We start from the raw sequence: 22,729 nt of genomic DNA, 5'->3' as shown, positions 1-22,729 counted from the left end.
GTGTGTATATTTATATATATATATAGAGAGAGAGAGAGAGAGAGAGAGAGAGAGAGAGAAGGGGGGGGAGTTGACACAGTATACCAATACCTAATTTAGTAATTTCCAAATGCTAATTTGTGTATTTACTTATTTTTTGAATAAGATTTGTGGGTTTCTCTATCTTGCAGTGGCCTTGGGGATGCCAACCTTTCAGCGTGATATCGCAGAAGAAAGTCCATCCTTACCACAAGGAGACTACGGTCCTGTTGGTGCAGACTGGGTTCCAGTGCAGGGTCATGTGGAGGTGGAGGTAAATGGGCCACAGGTCATACTAAGTCCAGAGGAGCAGGACAAATCTTCTGTGCCATCATCAGCAAAAGGGATTCGGATTCCTCTTGTGGACACAGAGTTAGCTGATGTGCAGCAGGGCCTCTGGGTAAACCAGAAGCTAGTGTCTGAAAAGGAAAATCCTGAAGACTGGCATGCTGATGCTGACGTTTTACCAGAGGTTGCAGTACTAGAGACAGAGGCTCAGTTAGATTCAGAGATTCAGGAGGACCCAGAGTTTCAGATGAATGACATCCAATTGGATCCAGAGTTTCAGGTTGATCCAGAGTTTCAGGTTGATCCAGAGTTTCAGGTTGATCCAGAGTTTCAGGTTGATCCAGAGTTTCAGGTGGATCCAGAGTTTCAGGTTGATCCAGAGTTTCAGGTTGATCCAGAGTTTCAGGTTGATCCAGAGTTTCAGGTTGATCCAGAGTTTCAGGTTGATCCAGAGTTTCAGGTTGATCCAGAGTTTCAGGATGATCCAGAGTTTCAGGTTGATCCAGAGTTTCAGGTTGATCCAGAGTTTCAGGTGGATCCAGAGTTTCAGTTGGACCCAGAGGTTCAGATGAAAGAAGAAGTCAAGTTGTATCCACAGAAGATGGACAAAGTAGTTTCAGTAGAGTCAGAAGTTCAAGTGGATCCAGAATCTCAGGAGGATCCACAGTTGCAGTCGTGGCATGAGTATGAGATGCACCTGGAGCCTGAAGTGGAGACTAACAACCCGGACTATGAGGCAGAGGAACCAATCGTGGAGTTGAAGCCGCTCTCTGAAGACATCATGATTGGAGAGGAGCCTATAAACAAGTATGAGTTGTCACAGGATGATCTGGCTTTAGAGCCACAGTTCATTCACAGTTTCATGCAGGAACTGGCAGATAAGGGGCTTGAAGGTGAAGAATCAGTCATGAAGGTAGAGCCTGAGTTCACTAACGAAGTCCTTGGATATCAGCCGGTCATGATGGATGAGGAGCCAGTGATAGAACTGGACCAGGAACCAAGGGCTTTGGTGGATGAAGAAGGGGAGTTAGCTATGGAGAGTGAGTTCCCACGCACGCACGCACGCACGCACGCACGCACGCACGCACGCACGCACGCGGACGATAAACTTTTAGAGAACTGTGTTGCTCTGTCGGACAGATTAATATATACTGGCACGGACGATCATCTTTTAGGCAACTGTGTTGCTGTCGGACAGATTAATATATACTGCATAAACAATATAAAAGCATAATTATCAAAAGGACAAAGGACACTGTACTTAAATCATCTGAAATAAAAAACTGCTGTTTGACGTAAGACAGTCAATAGAAAATAACAATTACTTGATTACAGTATTCCATAATAAGTTAGTTTTGGCCTTGCATGGTAGCATGAACTTTATGCACCTCACTGAGGCACTGGACAGACTCAATGAAATCAATCAAATGTTATGGAGAATATTTATTTTTAGCCAATATAAAAAAATACCACAAAATATCAGTACCATTTATCATTTCTGATTGGGTGTGCAGCATTTTTAGAGAACTTTAGACGCATCTGAGCTCTGTTTGCCATCAGTGCTGTTAATTTTGGGCGGGAACCCCTTTTGGTGTTAGCATTATGTTATGCTTTAGCTATTGAAAAATAGCAGATCTACAAGCTCATAGCGTGCCACCGAGTGGCGCGCTACAAGCTTGTAGTTCTGCTATTTTTGAAAAATCGAAGAACGACTGACATAGAAACAGCTTTTTCAGAAAACTGTCAGGATGTAGAAGACATTTTTAGAATCTGATCTCAGGTCAAAATGGGTTAACCGCTGATGGATGATTTCGGGGGGGTTATTACGCTATGCAGCGTGTGCAGAGAGAAAAAGAGAGAGCTACAATAATGTGAAATGCAATTCCATCTCTTCGCCACAGGGCGGGAGTCTTGCAACGGTGTAGTCCTTGAAGGGAAATGTTACCTGTTCTTCAGAGGACCAAAGCAGGCTGCAGATGCAGAGGCAAGTGATTTTCTACAAATGCATTTCCAAGACATTGATTTATTTTGTCTTTATGCAAAACACTAATTTTAGCACTAGTATCCACAAGTGAATCTTAATATGTAATCTACTGTTCTACAGTTCTTCTGCCAGGAACAATTCCCCAAAGGCCACCTTGCCTCCATCACAAACCAGTATATTCACAGACAAGTGATGAACATGATGCTTCAGTACAATGGGGCATACACACGCACCTGGGTTGGAGGACTACGCTACCTGGAGGTGTGTGTGTGCGTGTGCGTGTGCGTGTGTGTGTGCGTGTGTGCGTGTGTGTGTGTGTGCGTGTGTGCGTGCGTGTGTGTGTGTGTGTGTGTGTGTGTGTGTGTGTGTGTGTGTGTGTGTGTGTGTGTGTGTGTGCGTGTGCGTGCGTGCGTGTACGTGTGTGGCCATATCCTGGGTGTAGTAGCCTACATATATGCCTGATGCCAGTGTGCATGTTGATATGAAATATTGTCACAAAGCATAAAATACACTGCATTGCTTATATTTCCCGCTTAAATTAACTCCCACAGCAAAATCCTCGTCATTAATTAATTCACCCATTTTTAACTTGTTTAACATATGTTACCAACCGAATTGTCAGAGTTAAGCGACACTGGGGATTTGACGTGTGTAGCAACATATGTGCATGCCTTATAGAACGAATAACCTCAGCCTGTATATTTATCTCCTCTTTGTCAGACTGGTCGCTTTATCTGGTTGGATGGTGCCCACTGGGGCTATGCTGATTGGCTGCCCGGTGAACCCAACAACACATCGGGTGTAGAGGACTGTGTGGAGCTGTTGGCACAAGGTATGACTCAAACAGTCTTCACAATACTGTTGATTTCTGTCCTGCATTGACCTGAATATGTGACCACCAGTCTTATTCATTTATTATCATATGTTATTTTATTTATTTGTGAATATTTTGTACATATCAGTTCAATTTCACTGTGTGTTATGTTCTTTATTCCTATGCTATTCTTCAGTTACTGTTTTACGTTTAATTATATTGCTTGTTTTATTAATTTCAGTGTTTGAACAAGATGATGATTTATGATTGTGGTTATTATATTTCAACTTTCTGCTGCTGTATTCCTGATCCACAGTTTGTGTGTGTGGGTCTTTTTCAGGAAATGGGAAATTCAATGATATGCCGTGCTGGGACCTTCGGTCGTTCATTTGTTCCTATCCTCTTTAGAAACAACGGTGAATGAATAGAGAAGTGAACCTCAAACCTCATAAATCGACTCCCAGCTCCCTCTGTCACAGTTTTATGTTTTGAAATGTTTGTAAAAAAACATTTACAGTTGGCAGCCTCCGAAATAATGTTAGCCACTATTGAATATTCTATACTCACTCTGTGGAACTTTTAGTAATTAAATTAAATGAAAACAGTATTTGCTTTGTTTCTCAAAAATATTGTAAAGGAATTCAGCATTCTGTAAATAAAGTCATAAAGACAAGAATAGCCTATTGTTAGGTGTGCTGTGACGTCATGCTGTATGTACCTGTAGCTGTGTTGTGTTGTGTTGTGTTGTGTTGTGTTGTGTTGTGTTGTGTAACTTGTGTTGTTCTGTTTGGGCCTTAGTTGTGCTCAGGCTTTGGATGAGTGATTCACCATTGAATCATCTTAACACATAAATGGCATCCTGTCCTGAATCTCTCCCCTGGATTCCAGGGATCCTGGTCTGTTGTGCTGCTGTGCATGGGATCAGGATAGAACCCCCATGGCCTAGAACTGATCTTCACCTGGCAGTGACAACAATCCTTTGGTGGCAAAGATTGCTCACAACCATATTTTTGCATTTAGAGCTCATGGTTTGCCTCACGGTTTTCTGGATAATTAATCGTGCTTGGTTGTGTCTATGTTCCTGTGTTCCAATATGCACCTCCCCTTCATCATTAGACGAGCTTAGCACCCATTAACTTTCACAGTAAGCCTGCAGGGACCCACATGTTGCTGTGCGGGTATGACTCATGTTCCATTGTCCACAACAGCCTTTTCACGATAGACTGAGATGGAGGTGGGGATTATCAAACTCTCAAGTTGAAGAAGACTGACAAAATGTGCTTTATCGTTCTATTTTAATTGCCACAACATAAATCTTGTTTTATATGAAAACCAAAAATAATACAGTCTATAAATGGATAGATTATTATCCAGACTGTACACATGGTCAAATCACCTAAGTAAGTAGAGTGGATTTATTGAGAAGCAATCCGATTGTTCTTCTACCAGGAAATTATCTCTGGTGCATAGCTCTGCGCAACGGCATTAGAACTATGGACCAGAGCTACTAGGAAATATGACTTCTAGGTGGCAGGAGCTTTGCAATGCATTAGCCTACATGGTGCCAGCTACAGTATAGAATTTAATCTTATTTTTAGACTGAGCACATAATCTGATCTGGTTGGTCACAGTTGCTAAAAGAACATATGTGTTCAGTGCCAAACATTAACCCATTTTGACCTGACATCAGATTCTAAAAATGTCTTCTACATCCTGACAGTTTTCTGAAAAAGCCATGTTTCTATGTCAGTGGTTCTTCGATTTTTCAAAAATAGCAGACCTACAAGCTCGTAGCGCGCCACTCGGTGGCGCGCTATGAGCTTGTAGGTCTGCTATTTTTCAATAGCTAAAGCATAACATAATGCTAACACCAAAAGGGGTTCCCGCCCAAAATGGTTAACTGGGGGTTTGTCCATGCCATTCTGACAACAGTCACTAAAAGACTCAATCAAAAAAAAATGACATCTTCAATGATATATGGGACAGGGACGATGCAACAAGGACATAGTAATCCTGCATGAAGATCAGTGTTATGTTTTGAAGAGAAGGGAATTCCTCTGATATCGTGACTGTGTTTTTTAATTCCGAGTAAAACGAATACCGGTACTCAAGATTTTGCTGTGTAGATGGGTAGTAGTGAGTCAGTCAGTGGTACTTCACGCTGTCATTTCAAGCCATTTTCTAGCTTCATTTAGTTGTTCTTTTAAGAGAGAGTGAGAGGCCCGATCCTGATGATCTCTCTCTCTCCAGTTTCTGTCTACCTACCTACTGTATCAATAAAGGCATAAAAAGCCGCCCCCCCCAAAGAGAGAGAGAGAGAGCAGCTGTCCCTGAGTGTGCGACATCGGGTTTACAAACATAATCTCAGTGGATTATAAATACCACTCCATTCTCCTTCAGTCATGAACCTTTCACAACAGCATTGGTTCTTAAACGGCTAGTATAGTTGGAGACCAAATCATTTCACCAGTCCTCTTTGCTCTTTCAATAGATACTGGAATGACTCGAACCCCCAGCATCCATCCATATTCTGGGTGGAATATTAGACAAGAATTGCAGATCTACAAGCTCACAATCTGCAATGGACCCTTGGGTCCATTGCAGATTGTGAGCTTGTAGATCTGCAATTTGTGGTGAATAGCAAAATCGGAATCGGCCATAAAAATGCCATATCGGTATCGGAACAGTCTCAATATAATTTTATATATATATTTTAAATCAAATATGATGTAAAACAAAATAAACTTAACTTTTTTCTACATTTAATTTGTGTACTCATCTCATTCAGTAGTCATTCAGTTTTGAAAACAGACATTTGGAAAAGAGTATAGGCTATTTATTGATAAATTGAATACTTTATTAACAGGCTTTGGGCCAAGCCTCTATTAGGGCCTATATAGGCTTGTTTCCATTGTGTTCCTCTGTATAATATCGGAATCGGTCAGAGTCGGTATCGGCAGATATGACCCTGAAAATAACAGGAGATCGGTCATAATTTAATAATCGTGCACCCCTAAAAATAACAGGTTATTTAGGCCTGACGTCGAAATAAAAAAAAAAGTCTTCTGAAAGAATATATATTCAAAGATTTGTGTCACATTTTCACGATTGTTCAAAAATAGCAGACCTACAAGCTCGTAGCGCGCCACTCGGTGGCGCGCTATGAGCTTGTAGATCTGCTATTTTTCAATAGCTAAAGTACAACATAATGCTTAGTTAAAACACCAAAAGGGGTTTAAAGACCACAAAAGGCAACAAATACAGCTTATTAACAGGGAGCAGAGATATATGTGGAACATAAAGGATAATAAGGCTTTGATTTAATTTGACTTATCTAAAGAATGTGACTCACACTCACCCCTGTGCGTCAACTTACCACCAGTGCCAATGCCCCAACACCCCCCCCCCCCCCCCCCCCCCCCCCCCACACACACACACACACACATGGGTGTGTCGGAAATGATGCTGTTTCTATAAACGCAAGAGTCCAACACAGAGGAACAGAGGCAGAAACGGAGCACCACGTCGAAAACAGATTGCTGCTTCACACAGGTGTGTCTTTAAACCTTTCTAACCTTTCAGCGAAACCTTAGCTTCGCAGCATGTGTTAACTGAAGTTACTACAGTATAGGTCTAATCATTTCGTTCAGAACAGTGTTTTTAATATAGGTTTATTTTTTTTACCTGTAACAGACATGTCAATATATAATATGGAGATCATTTTACATTTATATACATGTAAAACATGGAAATATACATGTTTAATGTATTTCAAAAGAGCACAAATTATTAAATGCTAAACTAATATATTACAGTGGCAAACTATTTGTGTTATGCTGTATTGACCAATAGAGCTTTTACGCCACTGTGTATTTCAGTCTCTTGAAAACATGCCCCTACAAACCAAGGACATTGAGTGGTTTGAATTATTTGATGTGAATTTTGTTTTTAATCATTTGTATAGGCTATGATTTATGAGGTGTGATATATGGCTCCACTATCTCATATCTCACTTTTTGGGAATATCACAAAATTATAACAAACTATTACCCAAACTATAACTATAACCCAATAAAGTCTACTGCAAGAGAACTGTAAACTATCTTCAACAGCTTACGTTTATGCTCATGGAGAGGTCATCCGCAGCCAGCCAATCCAACCAACAGAGGGATGGTGGGAAGGAGAGAATGACGTTTGATGCTGGAAGAGACAAGACTCTGAATGACAATCAACTGGTGGAGGAAAGTGACCAAGAAGGTAACAGATCTTCAATAAAACATCAAAACCTCAAAATTCACAAGAAAAGAACACTTGAACTTGCTCTGGTTATTGTTTATGAAATATAAAATGTGTGAACATTCTCTTACTGTAACACATGATATAATACACAGTCAGTAATATCTCTTCATCTCGACATACAGTTGTGGCTGATCGTAAACGGATGGCAGGAGAGGCCCTGGATCGAAGGAATGTCTGGGAACCTAGTGTTTACTATGCACTAGGAAAGGAGTCCTTCGTCTTTGCCGGACATCACATAAGCATCCGAGAGTCTCTGGACACATATGGCGCTCTCATCTGGCCTGGGGTGAGTTTGGAAATGATATGATATGTGGCTTTCACAACAAGCCTGCATTCGTAGTGATGATAACGACCATTTTGTGATTGTGCAGGCAGAGGCTTTGTGCCATTTCTTGGAGAATAACCAGCAACAAGTGAACTTCATGGACAAAGCTGTGCTGGAAATTGGAGCTGGAACTGGTTTGCTGTCCATTGTGTCATGTCTGCTTGGTGAGTCAAGCCTAATTTATACCTCAGACGGCGGCCGCATCCCTCCCCGAAAAGAACAGATGTTCATCAGTTATTTTGGGCATATATGACGTATAAGTATTTATAAGTATAAATTAGGCTGGAACAACTGTCGGTTTGTGTCTTTCTCTGTTTGTGATGTTTCCTTTTCGGGATTTTGTTGCTTTATTGCAGTGGTTTTCAACCAGTGGTCCGGGGACCACCAGTGGTCCTTGAGGGGGTTCCAGGTGGTTCCCAGCTAAATGATGGAGAGTTGGTAACCAAATGGACCCTTATTAGATCTTTAAAAGGATCCCTGGCTAATAAGACAAATATGCCTTAAAACATTATCTCTAGGTCGTCCTTAATCGTCGCTTCCAGTCATCACGGTTCTCCAAACATCCGGCCAGCTCGTTGGTGCTTTGCGCTCCTTGAGTACATCCACATATGATGCGAAGCCTGCGGAGCTAGTTCAGGCAGGCAACTCGTGAGCGCACCTACCTGATCAGGTGACTAGTCTCATGCACTCTTTACCTGATCAGAGCGGCTATTTGCCTACCTGCTCATTCATGGCTTCTCTCCTGTTGTGCGGTCGTGCGCCGCCGCCGCCGCTGTCTCCCTGCCTCGCTTGCTGCTAACCTGCTGCTCATGAAGTTTTAGCAAATCCCACCGCCTCCCCAGCATCCACCTGTGTACATGGGCTCTGTTTCTAGATCCCCCTGCATGGGGGTCTTATTCATTCCCTGTAATTCTTAATTACATTGTTAATGTTACAGGGAATGAATATAGGGACAGAGCCCTGACGCTAATCTATGCTTCATATATCTATGCACAATTATGAAATATTATACGGTATTCTAAATTCACTCTAAGAGTTGTCTGACTGAAATGTTAGTATGGGACGTCCTTGTGACCGGTGCCCATGTGTTGGTTCCCACAGCACCAGTTTGCTGGCTGGCAACTCCTTGGCAGTGTCCTGCAAGTCTCATTCTCTTAGCTGCTATTATGTCGCTCAACCTGAATATTCCATCATACAGATTCTCGTTGGTAACATGTGTACTCTTGCTGATGTTGAGCACTACACGTAACATTCTGGTGTAGCACCCGCCTAGAGCCTTCTGCAGAGTTGGCTTCTGGGTCCAGCATTCACTGCCATATACTGTAGGACAGCGGTTCCCAAACCTTCCCAAACCCGCGCACTCAGATCAGCCAACGCAGGAAAGCTGGAAGTACCCTCACTAAAAACGCCGGGACAACGCTCCACACGTCCCAAACTCTTCTCCCTTCTGGCCCCAAAACTGTGGAATGCACTCCCCGTTGCAATCAGAACTGCAGCATCACTCCCAATCTTCCGCCGTAGTCTGAAGACCCACCTTTTCAGACTCCATCATGGCCCATAGCACTTATCCTACCCCCTTAGATAGCACTTTTTAGACTTAGATAGCATTTGAAACAGACTTATAGCATGTCATGTAGACAGCACAATAATTGCATTGTATGTAGTCATAGCACATCATAGTACATATGTATAGCATAGTATAGTATATATGTATAGTTAATATGTATAGTGTCATTATATAGATATGTTCTAGTTACGTTCTTAGCTTACGCATGTTTCTTGATAAATGCATTTTATATATGTGATGTATTCCCATACTTTTGTTCTTGCCTAATGTAAGTCGCTCTGGATTAAGAGCGTCTGCTAAATGCCTAAATTGTAAATTGTAAACCTTCAGTGGTCCAGCCCTATGGAATGTATGGAATGCACGTGCTAATAAAAAAGTATTTAAAATATTGCTTTGATGCTCATATTAACCGTAGGAAGTATTACGTTGTTTTTAATTAGCATATGCATTCTCTATATTTATGAAAGAAATACAATATTGAAGGTGTTTTTATTTTTAGTTGTAGAGGGCAAATATAATGTTTTAAGGAGTATTTGTCTTATTAGCCAGGGATCCTTTTAACTCTTCACACGTCCCAAACTCTTCTCCCTTCTGGCCCCAAAACTGTGGAATGCACTCCCCGTTGCAGTCAGAACTGCGGCATCACTCCCAATCTTCCGCCGTAGTCTGAAGACCCACCTTTTCAGACTCCATCATGGCCCATAGCACTTATCCTACCCCCTTAGATAGCACTTTTTAGACTTAGATAGCATTTGAAACAGACTTATAGCATGTCATGTAGACAGCACAATAATTGCATTGTATATAGTCATAGCACAGTGACATCATAGTAGCCTACATATGTATAGCATAGTATAGTATATATGTATAGTTAATATGTATAGTGTCATTATATAGATATGTTCTAGTTACGTTCTTAGCTTACGCATGTTTCTTGATAAATGCATTTTATATATGTGATGTATTCCCATACTTTTGTTCCTGCCTAATGTAAGTCGCTCTGGATTAAGAGCGTCTGCTAAATGCCTAAATTGTAAATTGTAAATTGTAACTCTTGAGAGTGTAACATCCATTTGGTTTCATTTTACGCTCCCAAGAGTTCAATACTGTTAAACATCTGCATTACTTAATTTACTGTAATCTACACAATTACAGAATGTAGAATAATAATTGTTTTGGTCAACGTTTGCCTGTTGGTACTCTATTCACCATCAAAGCATGAAATTGTGGACAAAATCTTATAACATTCTAAGGGCTGTATTTTGCGTGTCTTAAGTACCAGGTCTTATTACTTAACTTAAGACCTGGAGGCGTGATCAATGCCATTTGGCTATTCTAAGTGGCCAAAGAGCATTGACCACGCCTCCAGGTCTTAAAGGACCACTTCACCACTTTTCAACTTCTCTTCCTATAATTGGTCCTAACTAATGTTCATGATAAAATACCACCATTTTTTCCTACTCAGTCTGTGTCTCATAGGAAGGCTGTGGGCAGTTCAGAAACCCGTCCACCAGTGACATCATCGATGGTGAATCCAAGCTAATAGAAACGGCAGGCTTTCTTTTCCTGAAAAGTTGCAATGCAAAAGTTGAAGCCATCATTCTCACTATAATAAAAATCTAAATATATTTTAAAACAAATCTTGTTTAAAAAAAAATCTGCCTAATGATGATGTCACTGGTGGACGGGTGTCCGAACTACCCAAAGCCCTCCTATGAGACACAAACTGAGTAGGAAAAAATGGTGGTGTTTTATCATGAACATTAGTGAGGACCAATTATATGAAGAGATGTTGAAAAGTGGTGAAGTGGTCCTTTAAGTTAAGTAATAAGACCTGGTACTTAAGACACGCAAAATACAGCCCTAAGTTCTGTCTGTGGCTCAAATGCCGAATAGATAATGGACCTTGACATGAACGGGGTTGAAAACCACTGCTTTATTGTAAAAGACACTGTCTTTCCTCAGGTGCCTGGGTGACAGCCACTGACCTGCCGGACATCCTGTCTAACCTGTCCTTTAACCTCTCAAGGAACACCAAGGGTCGCTGCCGTTACACACCCCAGGCACTGGCCCTTCCCTGGGGTCAAACCCTGGAACGGGATTTCCCACACACTTCTTCTTGCCACTACGACTACGTGCTGGCAGCAGACGTGGTCTATCACCACGACTGCCTCGACGACCTGCTGGCGACGATGCGTCACTTCTGCCGACCGGGCAGCGGAACGACACTGCTGTGGGCCAATAAGGTTCGGTTCCAATCGGACCTGAGGTTCACAGAGAGTTTTAACGACAGCTTCCACACCACACTGCTCTCTGACCTACCGCAGGAGGGGGTGAAGATATACAGGGCCACTGCAAAGGAATGAGAGAGAGACGATAGGAGATATGAGCGAGTGGATTAGATGGGAAACAACATATTGGGTGAACTAGTACTTTGTACAGCAGAAAGAATGACAGTTGAACTTCTCTGAGCTTTGATGTAACGCTTGAATTACATTTCAACCTGGCTCTTCTAACCTCTGCAACAGAAGGGAGAAAAGGTCTAAACTCATCTTTATGATTAGTTAAGCCATTTTATTTGCCATATTATTTCATACATTTGGTGTTTTTTTGATGTAACACTTTCATAAATAAAATGCTTTGCCTCTAAACAATTTGTGGAAAATGTCAAGTAAATTCACATAGCGCCTCTATTTACTAGCCTGCACTAAAGCTTTATCAAAGGTGCTCTGACATTTATGCATAGAACAAATGAAAAGGAATGGCAGGAAAACGTAAGAAAATGTGGGTCTCTTTCACAAATATGAAAGAGTATTTTTGACTTGTCATTTTTAAATTATTTCCAAAAGTCACTATAGGTAATTACAGAAAGATATTTGACAACCGTTTTAATCAAATGTTTTGTGAAATCTAGGAGACATTCAGCTCAATTTAAAGAAAACAAATACATTGAATGGCTTTAAAGGGGTACTGCACTTTAACATTTTTGGGGGATCGTTTTATCGTCTAGGCTTTTGTGAACACCCCCGTTTTTAAGTTACAACAAATATTAAAAATAAAGGAAGTAATTGAAGAAACATGGCCCGAGCCATGGACAGGTGTTTTCAATGAATCTGTCGTGGTTCAAATGGAGTTTGAAGTTACAATGGATTTGTATAGGAAGGGGCGTGCCGCGTGTGTGACAAAATTAATATCAAATATCAGAATACTGAATTGAGCAACTTAAAAACTGTCTGGGGTGCTCCCAAATGCCTGAGTAGATGATAAAATCACCCTTTTTAAAATAGTAGTTTAAGTGCAAACTAGAAGACATGAGAGATGAGGTAATAACCCATGAAATGACATGCTAGAGAGAGCATCTGTTTATCAGTTCACAGGACACAGATACCCCCAACTAACATAAAACTTATAATACACATCTTGCATTGTGAAACCAGAAGCATTGGTACACAAAAATGGACATGCACACATGCACGAACAAAATGCATACACATACAAGACATACAAAGCATGTCTTACGGTGATAAACGCAATCAAAAAATAAAGTTATTATGCAGGGCCCTAATTAGCTTAGAAACACCTCCGTGTTTTAGCAGGATGCAGTATTGCCTTTTAACTCCCACATGTCACAAAATGTCAATGAATGCCTCTTTTTCACCTACATAACATTGCAAGAATCAGACACATTCTGCCTCAAAAAGATGGAGCAACAAGTGTCCATGCATTTGCTAAATCCAGACTTGATTATTGCAATTCCATATTATCAGGCTACCCCAACGAGTCTCTGAAGACTCTCCAGCTGATCCAGAATGCTGCTGCATGCATACATGTGCACTGTAAAGAGCAAGGAAACGAATTGTCTCCCATATTAGCTTCTTGGCAATGGCTCAATGTCAAATCCAGAATATAATTTATATCGTCTCATAGAGTCTATGAGACGATATAAATTATATTCTGGGGTTCTCAACCTTTTTGGCCGGGGACCCCCGAAAATGCTTTGGCAACGTATCGGGACCCCCGCCCCGCCCCCTCCCGACCCCCAATATAAATTGACTGCTACAATAACCTTAATAATAGAGACAATACACCATAAATAAATACTGAAACCATCATCATTAGGGAAGGTGTATGCATGTACTATGTGTACTATATGTAAACTCTTCATTTCCACTTTACAGCCATTCAGTTGCAAAAAAAAAAAAAAAACTTTTCTTTCTTTTCTTTTTTTTGAAAATAATTTGGGGACCCCCCAAAATAATTTGACGACCCCCCGAGGGGTCGCGACCCACGGGTTGAGAACCCCTCTCATAGACGATATAAATAAATAAGAGTGTAGACTGACAGACGAGTGAGACTAGTGTAAACTGGCTCATCATTCTCTTATTTCCCCTCCAGAACATTGCAGTCAAGAATGCATTCCTACTTCTTCCCGTTTCACTCCAGGAGGCAGACTTCTAAGAGTAGGATTAAAAATGTCCTTTTTGACTAACTTTATAGTCCATAGTTAATCTTCCCACTTCACTGACCTCCTTTTTTATGTATTGATGTCCCATCGATGCGTGTTAATAAATGGACTTCTTCACCAGAGTTTCTGTGCTTTCTTATCTACAGGCTTCCATGAATAGTGATTGTAGCAGATCGAGGATTTCCTTGGCCTATGGCTGCAGACTTATTACAGTTGTTGCTGTGTGTCTCTCTCCCTCCCTCCCTCCCTCCCTCTCTCAACCCCACGGTTCAAAGTCAGATGGCAGCCCACCTAGAGACCGGTCCTTTTCGAGGTTTTCTTTATACAATAAACAGAAGTAAGATGTGTGTGGTATGGTATCTAATAAAATACTGCAGTGGCTATCATGTTTTTACTGGAACAAACAGGGACCGGAGGGACAAACACTGACAGAGACTGTCCGCTGGTTGTGTGGATGCCACCATTTTCTCTGGTGGAAACTAGAAACATTCAAATAACGTGGCAGTAGTGTCAGTACAACAGAGACGCCAACTCCAGCAAAGCTTATGGTTGTTAAACACATAAGTTAGAATGAATTGTCATATACCGATAGCAGCACCTATTTATAGTCCAGGAGCTTATTGGTATTTTCGGTTCAGACCAATTACGAACCGTTACCAAATTGGCACTCGTTCTCGGTACCCCCTCCCCAGCTATGGGTGGGTTTGGTTTGGGGGGGAGCCTTGACCGCATCCCTCTATGACACACAGCAGGTAGATGACTTGGGTGCGTCTCCAGAGTCTCCAGAGTCCGGGGGGGGAAGGCTGCCATCAGCGGCCCACACGTTGAGCTCTCCATAGATTCCGGTCTCGATCATTTCCTCCTGCCAGGGTATGGAGATGTTCCCTGAAGAGAACTCATCAAAGAAGGTAACGTCAGGATTGTCTATGGTCACTCCCTTCACCGAGGAGAACTCCCCGACAGCATCCAGACCCTTGGCATACACAACTCTAGCGTCAGGGACGAAAGGAGGAGGCAGGATACCTATAAGGACAAGAAATGGGCATCTTATAGAGCAAATCCAACACATCAGACAAACGTGATCTAATGTGCTATGGACACAGCAAAAAGGAATCATCAAGATTTGTGGAAATGTGAGGCATCAGAGAATATAGTATACCTGCGTTCAGTTTCCTCCAGTTGATATCACTGAAGAAGGGGTTTTCTCGGAGCGAATCACAGGTTCCATCCTTAAAGCCCAGTCTCTTTTCCACGTCTGCGCAAAGGAGCCCTTCACAGAAGGCCTTTGTAATTTTACTGAACTTTTCGTCATATTCTACCGGCTTGGTCAGGATTCGTTCCTTCCACTGCTCACGCTCAAGCTGGATGATAAAGCAAACAAGGGAAAAATCACAGAATGTCAGAAAGACTTTCAAATCTATGCCCCGAGTAAAATGAAGGTCTGAACAAAACGTTCAGGCCGGTCAAGGCGTTACCTTTTCCCCCTTGGTCCTGAAGGGGTTCTTGGCTGCAATGAACTCAAACAATGTCACCCCAAGGCAGAAGTAGTCCACGCACATGTCATATTTGTCGCCGCCTAGCATTTCTGGTGGCATGTACCCTGCAAGGGCGGAAATTAAGATATTAGACTGCTCTGTAGGCTAACGGGACTCCCTCTTTCTTTGCCGTTTCGCCCAAGTGGGCGTGGTTACATGGCTATAGAGCGTCGCAGTCCCGCCCCCTCCCGAGACCATTTTCCTCATAGACTTTTCGAAAAGTATTTATATAAAGACGTTTACACCGCGGACAAAGCCAACTCGAGTTGAAAAACATGGCAGGATGCAACACTTTTTGTTCTGTTTTTCTTCTTACAAATTATTTGATCAGCGAAAAACATTGTGTTTATTCTCATGATTTGTCACAACTCGAGTTGGCTTGATGTGGCATGATCGTCTTTAAATAAATACTTTTTGAAAAGTCTATGAGGAAAATGAATGAGGAATTCACTTCTGGTTCTACCGTCGTCATGAAAGGGGGCGGTCTATTAGGGGTGTAACAAAACAGTAACTGCATCAAAATATCTATTGTAATTTCAACAATCGAAGTATAATCGATATGTAAAAAGCAGCATATCATATTGTTTGACTTTGTATCATATCGTTTTGCAATGCAAATAATCAGTATCGAAACGTTTTGCAATGCAAATAATCGATTGTATCGACAGTCGTAATTGCCCCCGCTGAATCATCTGCACTTTCTCTGTGACTGTCGGCGGCATCTGCCATGATTGGGGTCTTGGTCTATCGATAAATGTGTGTATTCTGTGTTCATGTCAAGGTGTGGGTTTGTCCATATGTGTTCAAATACAATGTATTTGCCAGAGAATCACTGTGTTCTTTACTTAATCATAACCATACTATTAAATGTTTCCCTTAAAAAACTGCACTATCCACATGTTGATTTTAAATCATTGAATCACATCGTATCAGCCATGAATGAACCAATCAATATGTCCCATGAATCGTATCGTCAACCATTTATTGTGATGCGTATCGCATTGCTGTTCAAATGTACCGTTATGCCCCTAATGCCTATGCCTAACCCTAACCTTAAAGGGACACTTCACCCTTTTTGCAAAAAAAAATATGTTAATGGCGTTTAGAAGATCTAGAACACTTTCCTGGGGGTCTTTATGTGTGTAATATGTGGTTTTAGATATTTTAGATTTTAGCAGTGAGCCCAGTGTCTCTGATGTCATGGACACTGGGCTCACTTACTTCCTGGACTACGTGTTGTTTCAGTAAGACTGCCCACCCCTATCCACAAGGAGGAGCAGTGCACCAAAGCATTATGGGAATTGTAGTCCAGGAAGTAAGTGAGCCCAGTGTCCATGACATCAGAGACACTGGGCTCACTGCTATTTAAAACCACAAATTACACACATAAAGACCCCCAGGAGAGTGTTCTAAATCTTCTAAACGTCATTAACATATCATCTTTAAAGGGACATTTCAGGGTGAAATGTCCCTTTAAAGAAAGGAAAAGAAGCAAGCACTCAGTTTGAGTAGTTCAAAGTAATAGAGTCTCGGGTGCACGGTTCAGGTAGATACAGTACATAGAAAAGAATACCAGCGCTCACATTGTATCCAATAGGATTCTTTTATTTTTTATTTTTCAGCGTTCCCCCAGCAGCAAGCAAACATGAGATGAGATTTACACTCATGTGTCTACTCAGCGTGAATATCAGATTTACGCTGAGGAAGGCCTCTGAAATAAAACAAGAATCCTATTGGATAGAACGTGAGTGCTGGTATTCTCTTCTATGGACTAACCCTAATCCTAACCTTAACCTCACAAAAACGATGCCTAAAATTAACCTCAAAACCACTCCTACTTAGGCGAAACGCCAAAGAAAAAGGGAGTCTCGTAGGCTACCACTGTTGGTAAATGGTAAACACTGTTGTTGAGTGATCAAAAATACTTCATACTGTCATACTGTATAAAACCAAGAACATGACTCTGCTTAATAGTTTTGCAGATACAAGAGGTGAGACAAACCTGGAGTTCCGGCATAGCCCTTGGTGTGTGTAGCACCTTCTTTTAACTCTAGAGCAAGACCCAAGTCAGATATACGCACATTCCCTAATGGAAGAAAGAAAAGCACACACGCACACGCACACCCACACGCACACCCACACACACACACACACACACACACACACACACACACACACACACAGAGATAAAATACTGTGCATCTCGCACACACAGATGTGCAGATATGTATACAGTTGGAGGCCATCGATATTGTCCTTTCTTTTTGCTGAGGTTTGCGTGATCTGCGCAAAAGGACAGTTAACCCATTTTGGGCGGGAACCACTTTTGGTGTTTTAAACATTGTTATAATTTAGCTATTGAAAAATAGCTAATAGCGCGCCACCGAGTGGCGCGCTACGAGCTTGTAGGTCTGCTATTTTTGAAAAATCGTGAAAATATTTATTTCAGAAAACTGGAGGATTTAGAAGGATTTTTTAAAATTTTGAGGTCAGGCCTAAATGGGTCAAATGATAAGGGACAATATCGGTGGCACCCAACTGTATGTTATTGCGCTTGCCTCAAGATACTGTAGTTACCTTCATTGTCAAGCAGCACGTTTTCTGGTTTGAGATCTCTGTAGATGATTCTCTTCTGGTGGAGGTGCTCTAGGCCTTGGATGATCTGGGCAATGTAGTAACAGGCTCTGGGCTCATCAAAGCCCTGGTTCTGCTCATCCACCAGGTAGACATGGTACCTAAAGTGATTTGGGAATGAGAGAATGTTACCCTTTTGTTTATAAAATGTCTGCAATGTAGAGACTTGAATATGTACATAAACAGCAGAGAAAGTTGTAACACTCTTGTTTCTATGAGCTGTAGCAGAAATAGTGGTCAAATGGACAATCTGTTGCGCGGTGCTTTGCTGAGATAAAGTCCTGGCCCTGCATCCTAGACTAATTGTATAATTGAAAGCAATAATAATAAATAATGCAATGGGGTTTTTTTTAATACATTTTTATTTTGTCAAATCGGTAGGGTGTTGGTGTTCCATGTTAGATGACAAAGTATGTTAGAGTACGTAAAAACAACATAACTTATACAATTGGGCTGGTTGTATTTGGTCTCCCTGCTCTCCCCGCTCCTGTGTCTAGGTTGGACATGACCTTTGACCCAATCCCGTTTCTGGTTCGACACAAATTTTGACCTGAAGGTCAAAAATGTCAATTCTCCCCAGTTGAGCAAGTATAGGCATTAGCTCAGTGGTAATAATGTGAATCCAAGTACTTGCGCAGGAGGACCAGGGTTCAAATCTGGGTCACCACTCATTAATAACATGGTTAACCCATTCAGGCCTGACGTCGAAATTAAAAAAAAAAAAGGTTTCTAAATCATGACAATTTTCGGAAAGATTTGAGGCACATTTTAACGATTTTTCAAAAATAGCAGACCTACAAGTTCATAGCGCGCCACTCGGTGGCGCGCTATGAGCTTGTAGATCTGCTATTTTTCAATAGCTAAATTATAACAATGTTTAAAACACCAAAACGGGTTCCCGCCCCAAAATGGGTTAATGGTTAATGTGGTTAAACGCTAACGTGACATGGATACGTTCCAGGTCTCAATGGATTAAAATGGAGTTTGACGCTTCAATGGGTTTATATAGGAAGGGGGGCGTGTCTGATCAAAGGAATATCAAATATCTACACACTGAATCAAGCAACTTTAAAAAAATGGTCTGGGGTGCTCACAAAGGAGGCCTAGAGGTTAAAATGACACTAAACATGTTTGAAAGTGAAATATCCCGGCTTTACTCCAATAGAAATGTTGTGGAAGGACCTTAAGTGAGCAGCTCCTGTGAGGAAACCCACCAACAGTTTAAACTGTTCTGTATTGACGTATGGGTTTAAATTCCTCCAAGCCAATAGGATGGACAGTTAGAACAACCTTTTAGCTGCAGCTGCTGCACAAGGCGGTCCCACCCGTTATACTGAAAGCAAAAGGTTGACATACTTTTGCCACTCACGGTCACAGATATATAATGTTGGATAATCTTCCAGAATACATGATCTATGCCCTCCCAGTTTATCTTTTTTTTTAGGACTGTGAAAATCTGGTCTTTAGGTCATATTAATGCAGAAATATAGAACATTCTCAAAACGTTCACAAACTTCCAAGCATCACAGTGAATTATCTTTGTTCCTGCATTTCTCTTATGCTAGTTATGTGTTGTTTAACTCAATTTTTAAAAAAAACACACACTTTTATTTGATTTAAGTTGATTGATTAATATCTTGTTTAAATGCAGCATAATTACACCTTAATTATGAATTAACCCAGAGTTAATTTGATTAAAGTAAGTTGATTGGAAACTTTCTATTGGAAATAATGGTAGCGTCGCCCCATTGGATAATAATTATTATCGTTATGCCATTTCATTGCAAACATTTGTAGGTACTTTCTGCCACATTGAAGTCCATAGATGAAATAACCGCATAGTAATGGGGTAATAAGAAGGGGGACAAAAAAACGTTTTAACTGTCTCCCACTTGCATGGCTGTGTTGTGTTTGTGCTTTTAAGTGTTATTTTGCATCAGACTTGTGAAGTTACTTGAGATCTCCTCCGTTCATGATGGTCATAACCAGACAGAGCTCGTCCCTGGTCTGGAAAGCGTACGCCAAAGACACAATGAAGCGACTGTGAACCCTGGCGAGAATCCTCTTCTCCACCATCGCCCCCTGTAGGAGAAGAGTATGATCAACGACACTGAACAAAGTGTGTCAACAAGACCTTTTCTTGCGTTTAAAATGCAATGTGAACATTGCGCAGACGTAGCTCATAGGGTTAAACGGGTGTGTTGATGGAATACGTGCCTACTTAAGTACATTTTTGTCATCTTGCGAAACTATTTGGGAGATATGAATGAATTTCATGATGACCCCAGATGAGTCAAGGGCAACATATAATCATGCCACGCAGTTCCATTCAGACCGGCTTTCCACTAAAGCTCTCAGTAATCACTCTATCCCTGTCTCAGTGTTTAATACCATGAGCTAAGGCCAGAAGAGAGGCAGGACAAACATGATTAAGTCCTATCATACTATATATCCTGCTCATTGCAGATCTTTCTGGAACTGAACAGGCACACACACACATACACATATACATGTTTTTGGACTAGGCAAACACTGTAAATGAAATAAATGTATGGGATGAAAAAAAGGAGAATAAATATACTTAATATTAACGAACATTGACATTAGATCCACATTTCAGTTGCATTTTTAAATAATGCTTAAAAGGGATATTTCACTTTTAAAAAGGAACTTTTGGTCATTTTATCGTCTACTCAGGCTTATGTGAAAACACATAAACAGACAGTTTTTAAGTTGCTTGATTCGGTATTTAGATATTTGATATTCTTTTTAGCGCCCCACCCCCTTCCTATACAAACCCATTATAACTTAAAACTCCATTTGAACCATGACAGATTCATCGAAAACACCCAACCTTTTTTCTGTTGACTGATAGTCAACTAATCATATATTTTTTTATAATTCTTATTTATTTTGTGAGTGGAGCTGGAGGAGGTTCTTTTCCAAAAGAATTATTAAAAAATAAATGAAAACAGTAAATGATGAATCTATCATGGTTAAAATGGAGTTTGAAGTTATAATGGGTTTGTATAGGAAGGGGGCGGGGCAGCTCAAATTAATATCAAATATCTAATTACTGAATCAAGCAACTTAATAACTGAAATATCCCTTTCATTACAAGTCCTGACCTCTGGCCCAGTTCCCATGTCACATTTTAGCCTTTATGCCTGATTTGGACACACCTAACAAATGGTGGCCTCTTATAATGCCAGTGTTCCTCCCTGCAAATACAATATATCATTTCACATAAATGATAAAATCATGCCATTAGAATTACTCACTTCAGTTGATCTATGGTTAAGTAACCACCACTTCTAGAGACTTTAACCCATTTTGGGCGGGAACCCTTTTTGTTGTTTTAAGCATTTTGTTATGCTTTAGCTATTGAAAAATAGCAGATCTACAAACTTGTAGGTCTGCTATTTTTGAAAAATCGTGAAAATGTGCCTCAAATCTTTTGAGCACCACTGATACAGAAACATAAGGACATTTTTTAAATTTCGACGTCAGGCCTAAATGGGTTAAGTAATGATGGGACAAGTTCAAGTTCAACAGTTGTTTGTCTTACCTCAAAGCCTTTCCTCTTCTTCAGCCTCTTTTTGTTGAGCTTCTTAGTAGCATATAGTTTCGCTGTGGCCTTCATCTGACAGGCAGACACCTCCCCGAACCCCCCTCTCCCAAGCACACGGAATTCTAGAAACCAGTCGTCATCCATGGGTTGCATCTCCAGCCATTTCCACTGCAGGTACCTCTTCAGGAACACGCTCTCCAGGAATAAGTTATATGGGTCCGCACGGAGAAAATCCAGAACTGTGGCCAATGTTGGGGCAAACAGTCCATCCGAGGCAGTCCCTTGGTCTGCCTTCGCCTTGGCTGTGATGTCTGCCGGTAGGAAGGAACAGTGTCGCTTGCCAGAGGGATCCATGTAGCGTTCGACAATCTTGGTGGCCTTCTGCAACCTGTTGGAGTCTTCCTCTAGGTCGTATTCCTCAATGTCCCTCCAGAGAGAAGACGCGTGTTTGTATTCTGGATTTGCTTCCAGGAATTCTCTGAACAGGCGCTTGCCAATAGGTTGCTCCATGCAGAGTGTTTCGAAGGACAAATCCACGGTATCCTTCAGGCCTTCACATACGGTGATTGCAGGAAGCCTGAGGCGGGCAAGGTACTTCTTGTCTCGCGCAGCTGCCGAGCTGCCATCAATGCTCCCGCGGGCAGAAATGTAGGCAGAATTGGCTACCACTGTGGTCAGGCTACCCAGATCCATCTTGAGTGACTCAAAGGGAGACCACTATAAAGAGAAAGCTGAGGGAGAGAAGTGGCGGGGAGTCCAAACAGGTGTGAGCTGGTGAAATAAGGGGGCTAGGGTGAGAAAGCTAAAGGAATCAACAGCCCGAGAGGAAATACAAGCTAGCGATGGAGCATAAAGAGGGAGCATGAAAGAGAAAGGGGAGATTTGAGACTCACGTCTGCACACGACCTAGGCATACTCCGCTGAGCGCTTTACCGTACACATTCACCCATAGACACAAGTACAAGTGTGCACATATATACACACACACACACACACACAGACACACACATACCTGAGTCAACACCTTTCAGTAATCCACTAACACCTTAATGCCCCAGACAATGTGCACGAGCTCCTGTTGAGACAGAGCGATACAGACAGGTGGTGCAATTAGGCTGCCACAGACACATCAGGAAAAACCAACTTGCAAACTACTTAAATGTTGCTTGTGGTAAATGGTTTTTGAATGCCTAATTCACCACCAAGTAGGAGACCATCTAAATATATAT

At 41.4% G+C, this 22,729-nt stretch overlaps 3 protein-coding genes and 1 long non-coding RNA gene across 4 annotated transcripts in view; 3 read left to right on the top strand and 1 right to left on the bottom strand.

The window, feature by feature from the left end:
- The window catches only part of LOC306935599 (uncharacterized protein), a gene marked incomplete at its 3' end in the record, with an annotated part of 4,928 nt that extends 3,711 nt beyond the window's left edge, over positions 1-1,217 (top strand). Inside the window, exons 4-5 of the mRNA XM_079518696.1 lie at positions 171-1,113; positions 1,175-1,217. Coding sequence (XP_079374822.1) covers positions 171-1,113; positions 1,175-1,217 — 986 coding nt within the window. The remainder of the gene's footprint in view (positions 1-170; positions 1,114-1,174) is intronic.
- Positions 1,218-2,420: 1,203 nt separating this feature from the next.
- LOC306935739 lies at positions 2,421-3,671 on the top strand. Its single transcript, XR_013791419.1, has 3 exons — positions 2,421-2,551; positions 3,011-3,122; positions 3,445-3,671. It is a non-coding gene; the product is annotated as an uncharacterized lncRNA (long non-coding RNA).
- Positions 3,672-6,595: 2,924 nt separating this feature from the next.
- On the top strand, positions 6,596-12,855 carry mettl21cb (methyltransferase 21C, AARS1 lysine b). The gene is made up of 5 exons (XM_079518396.1): positions 6,596-6,656; positions 7,217-7,361; positions 7,526-7,689; positions 7,775-7,892; positions 11,261-12,855. Exons 2-5 carry the CDS (start codon positions 7,226-7,228, stop codon positions 11,659-11,661), a joined length of 819 nt encoding a protein of 272 aa, XP_079374522.1. The 5' UTR covers positions 6,596-6,656; positions 7,217-7,225; the 3' UTR covers positions 11,662-12,855.
- Positions 12,856-14,373: 1,518 nt separating this feature from the next.
- Positions 14,374-22,405, bottom strand: LOC306935208 (rhodopsin kinase GRK1-like). The gene is made up of 7 exons (XM_079518162.1): positions 21,498-22,405; positions 19,884-20,011; positions 17,873-18,030; positions 17,298-17,381; positions 15,236-15,360; positions 14,920-15,121; positions 14,374-14,783 (listed from the first exon to the last, which is right to left on the bottom strand). The coding sequence occupies exons 1-7, from the start codon at positions 22,191-22,193 to the stop codon at positions 14,497-14,499; spliced, it is 1,680 nt and encodes a 559-aa protein (XP_079374288.1). The 5' UTR covers positions 22,194-22,405; the 3' UTR covers positions 14,374-14,496.
- Between the last annotated feature and the right edge of the window lie 324 nt (positions 22,406-22,729).

This window comes from Electrona antarctica (assembly GCF_951216825.1).
Source record: "Electrona antarctica genome assembly, chromosome: 13".
Taxonomy (NCBI): Eukaryota; Metazoa; Chordata; class Actinopteri; order Myctophiformes; family Myctophidae; genus Electrona; species Electrona antarctica.
This window is presented reverse-complemented; position numbering and strand designations above follow the sequence as displayed.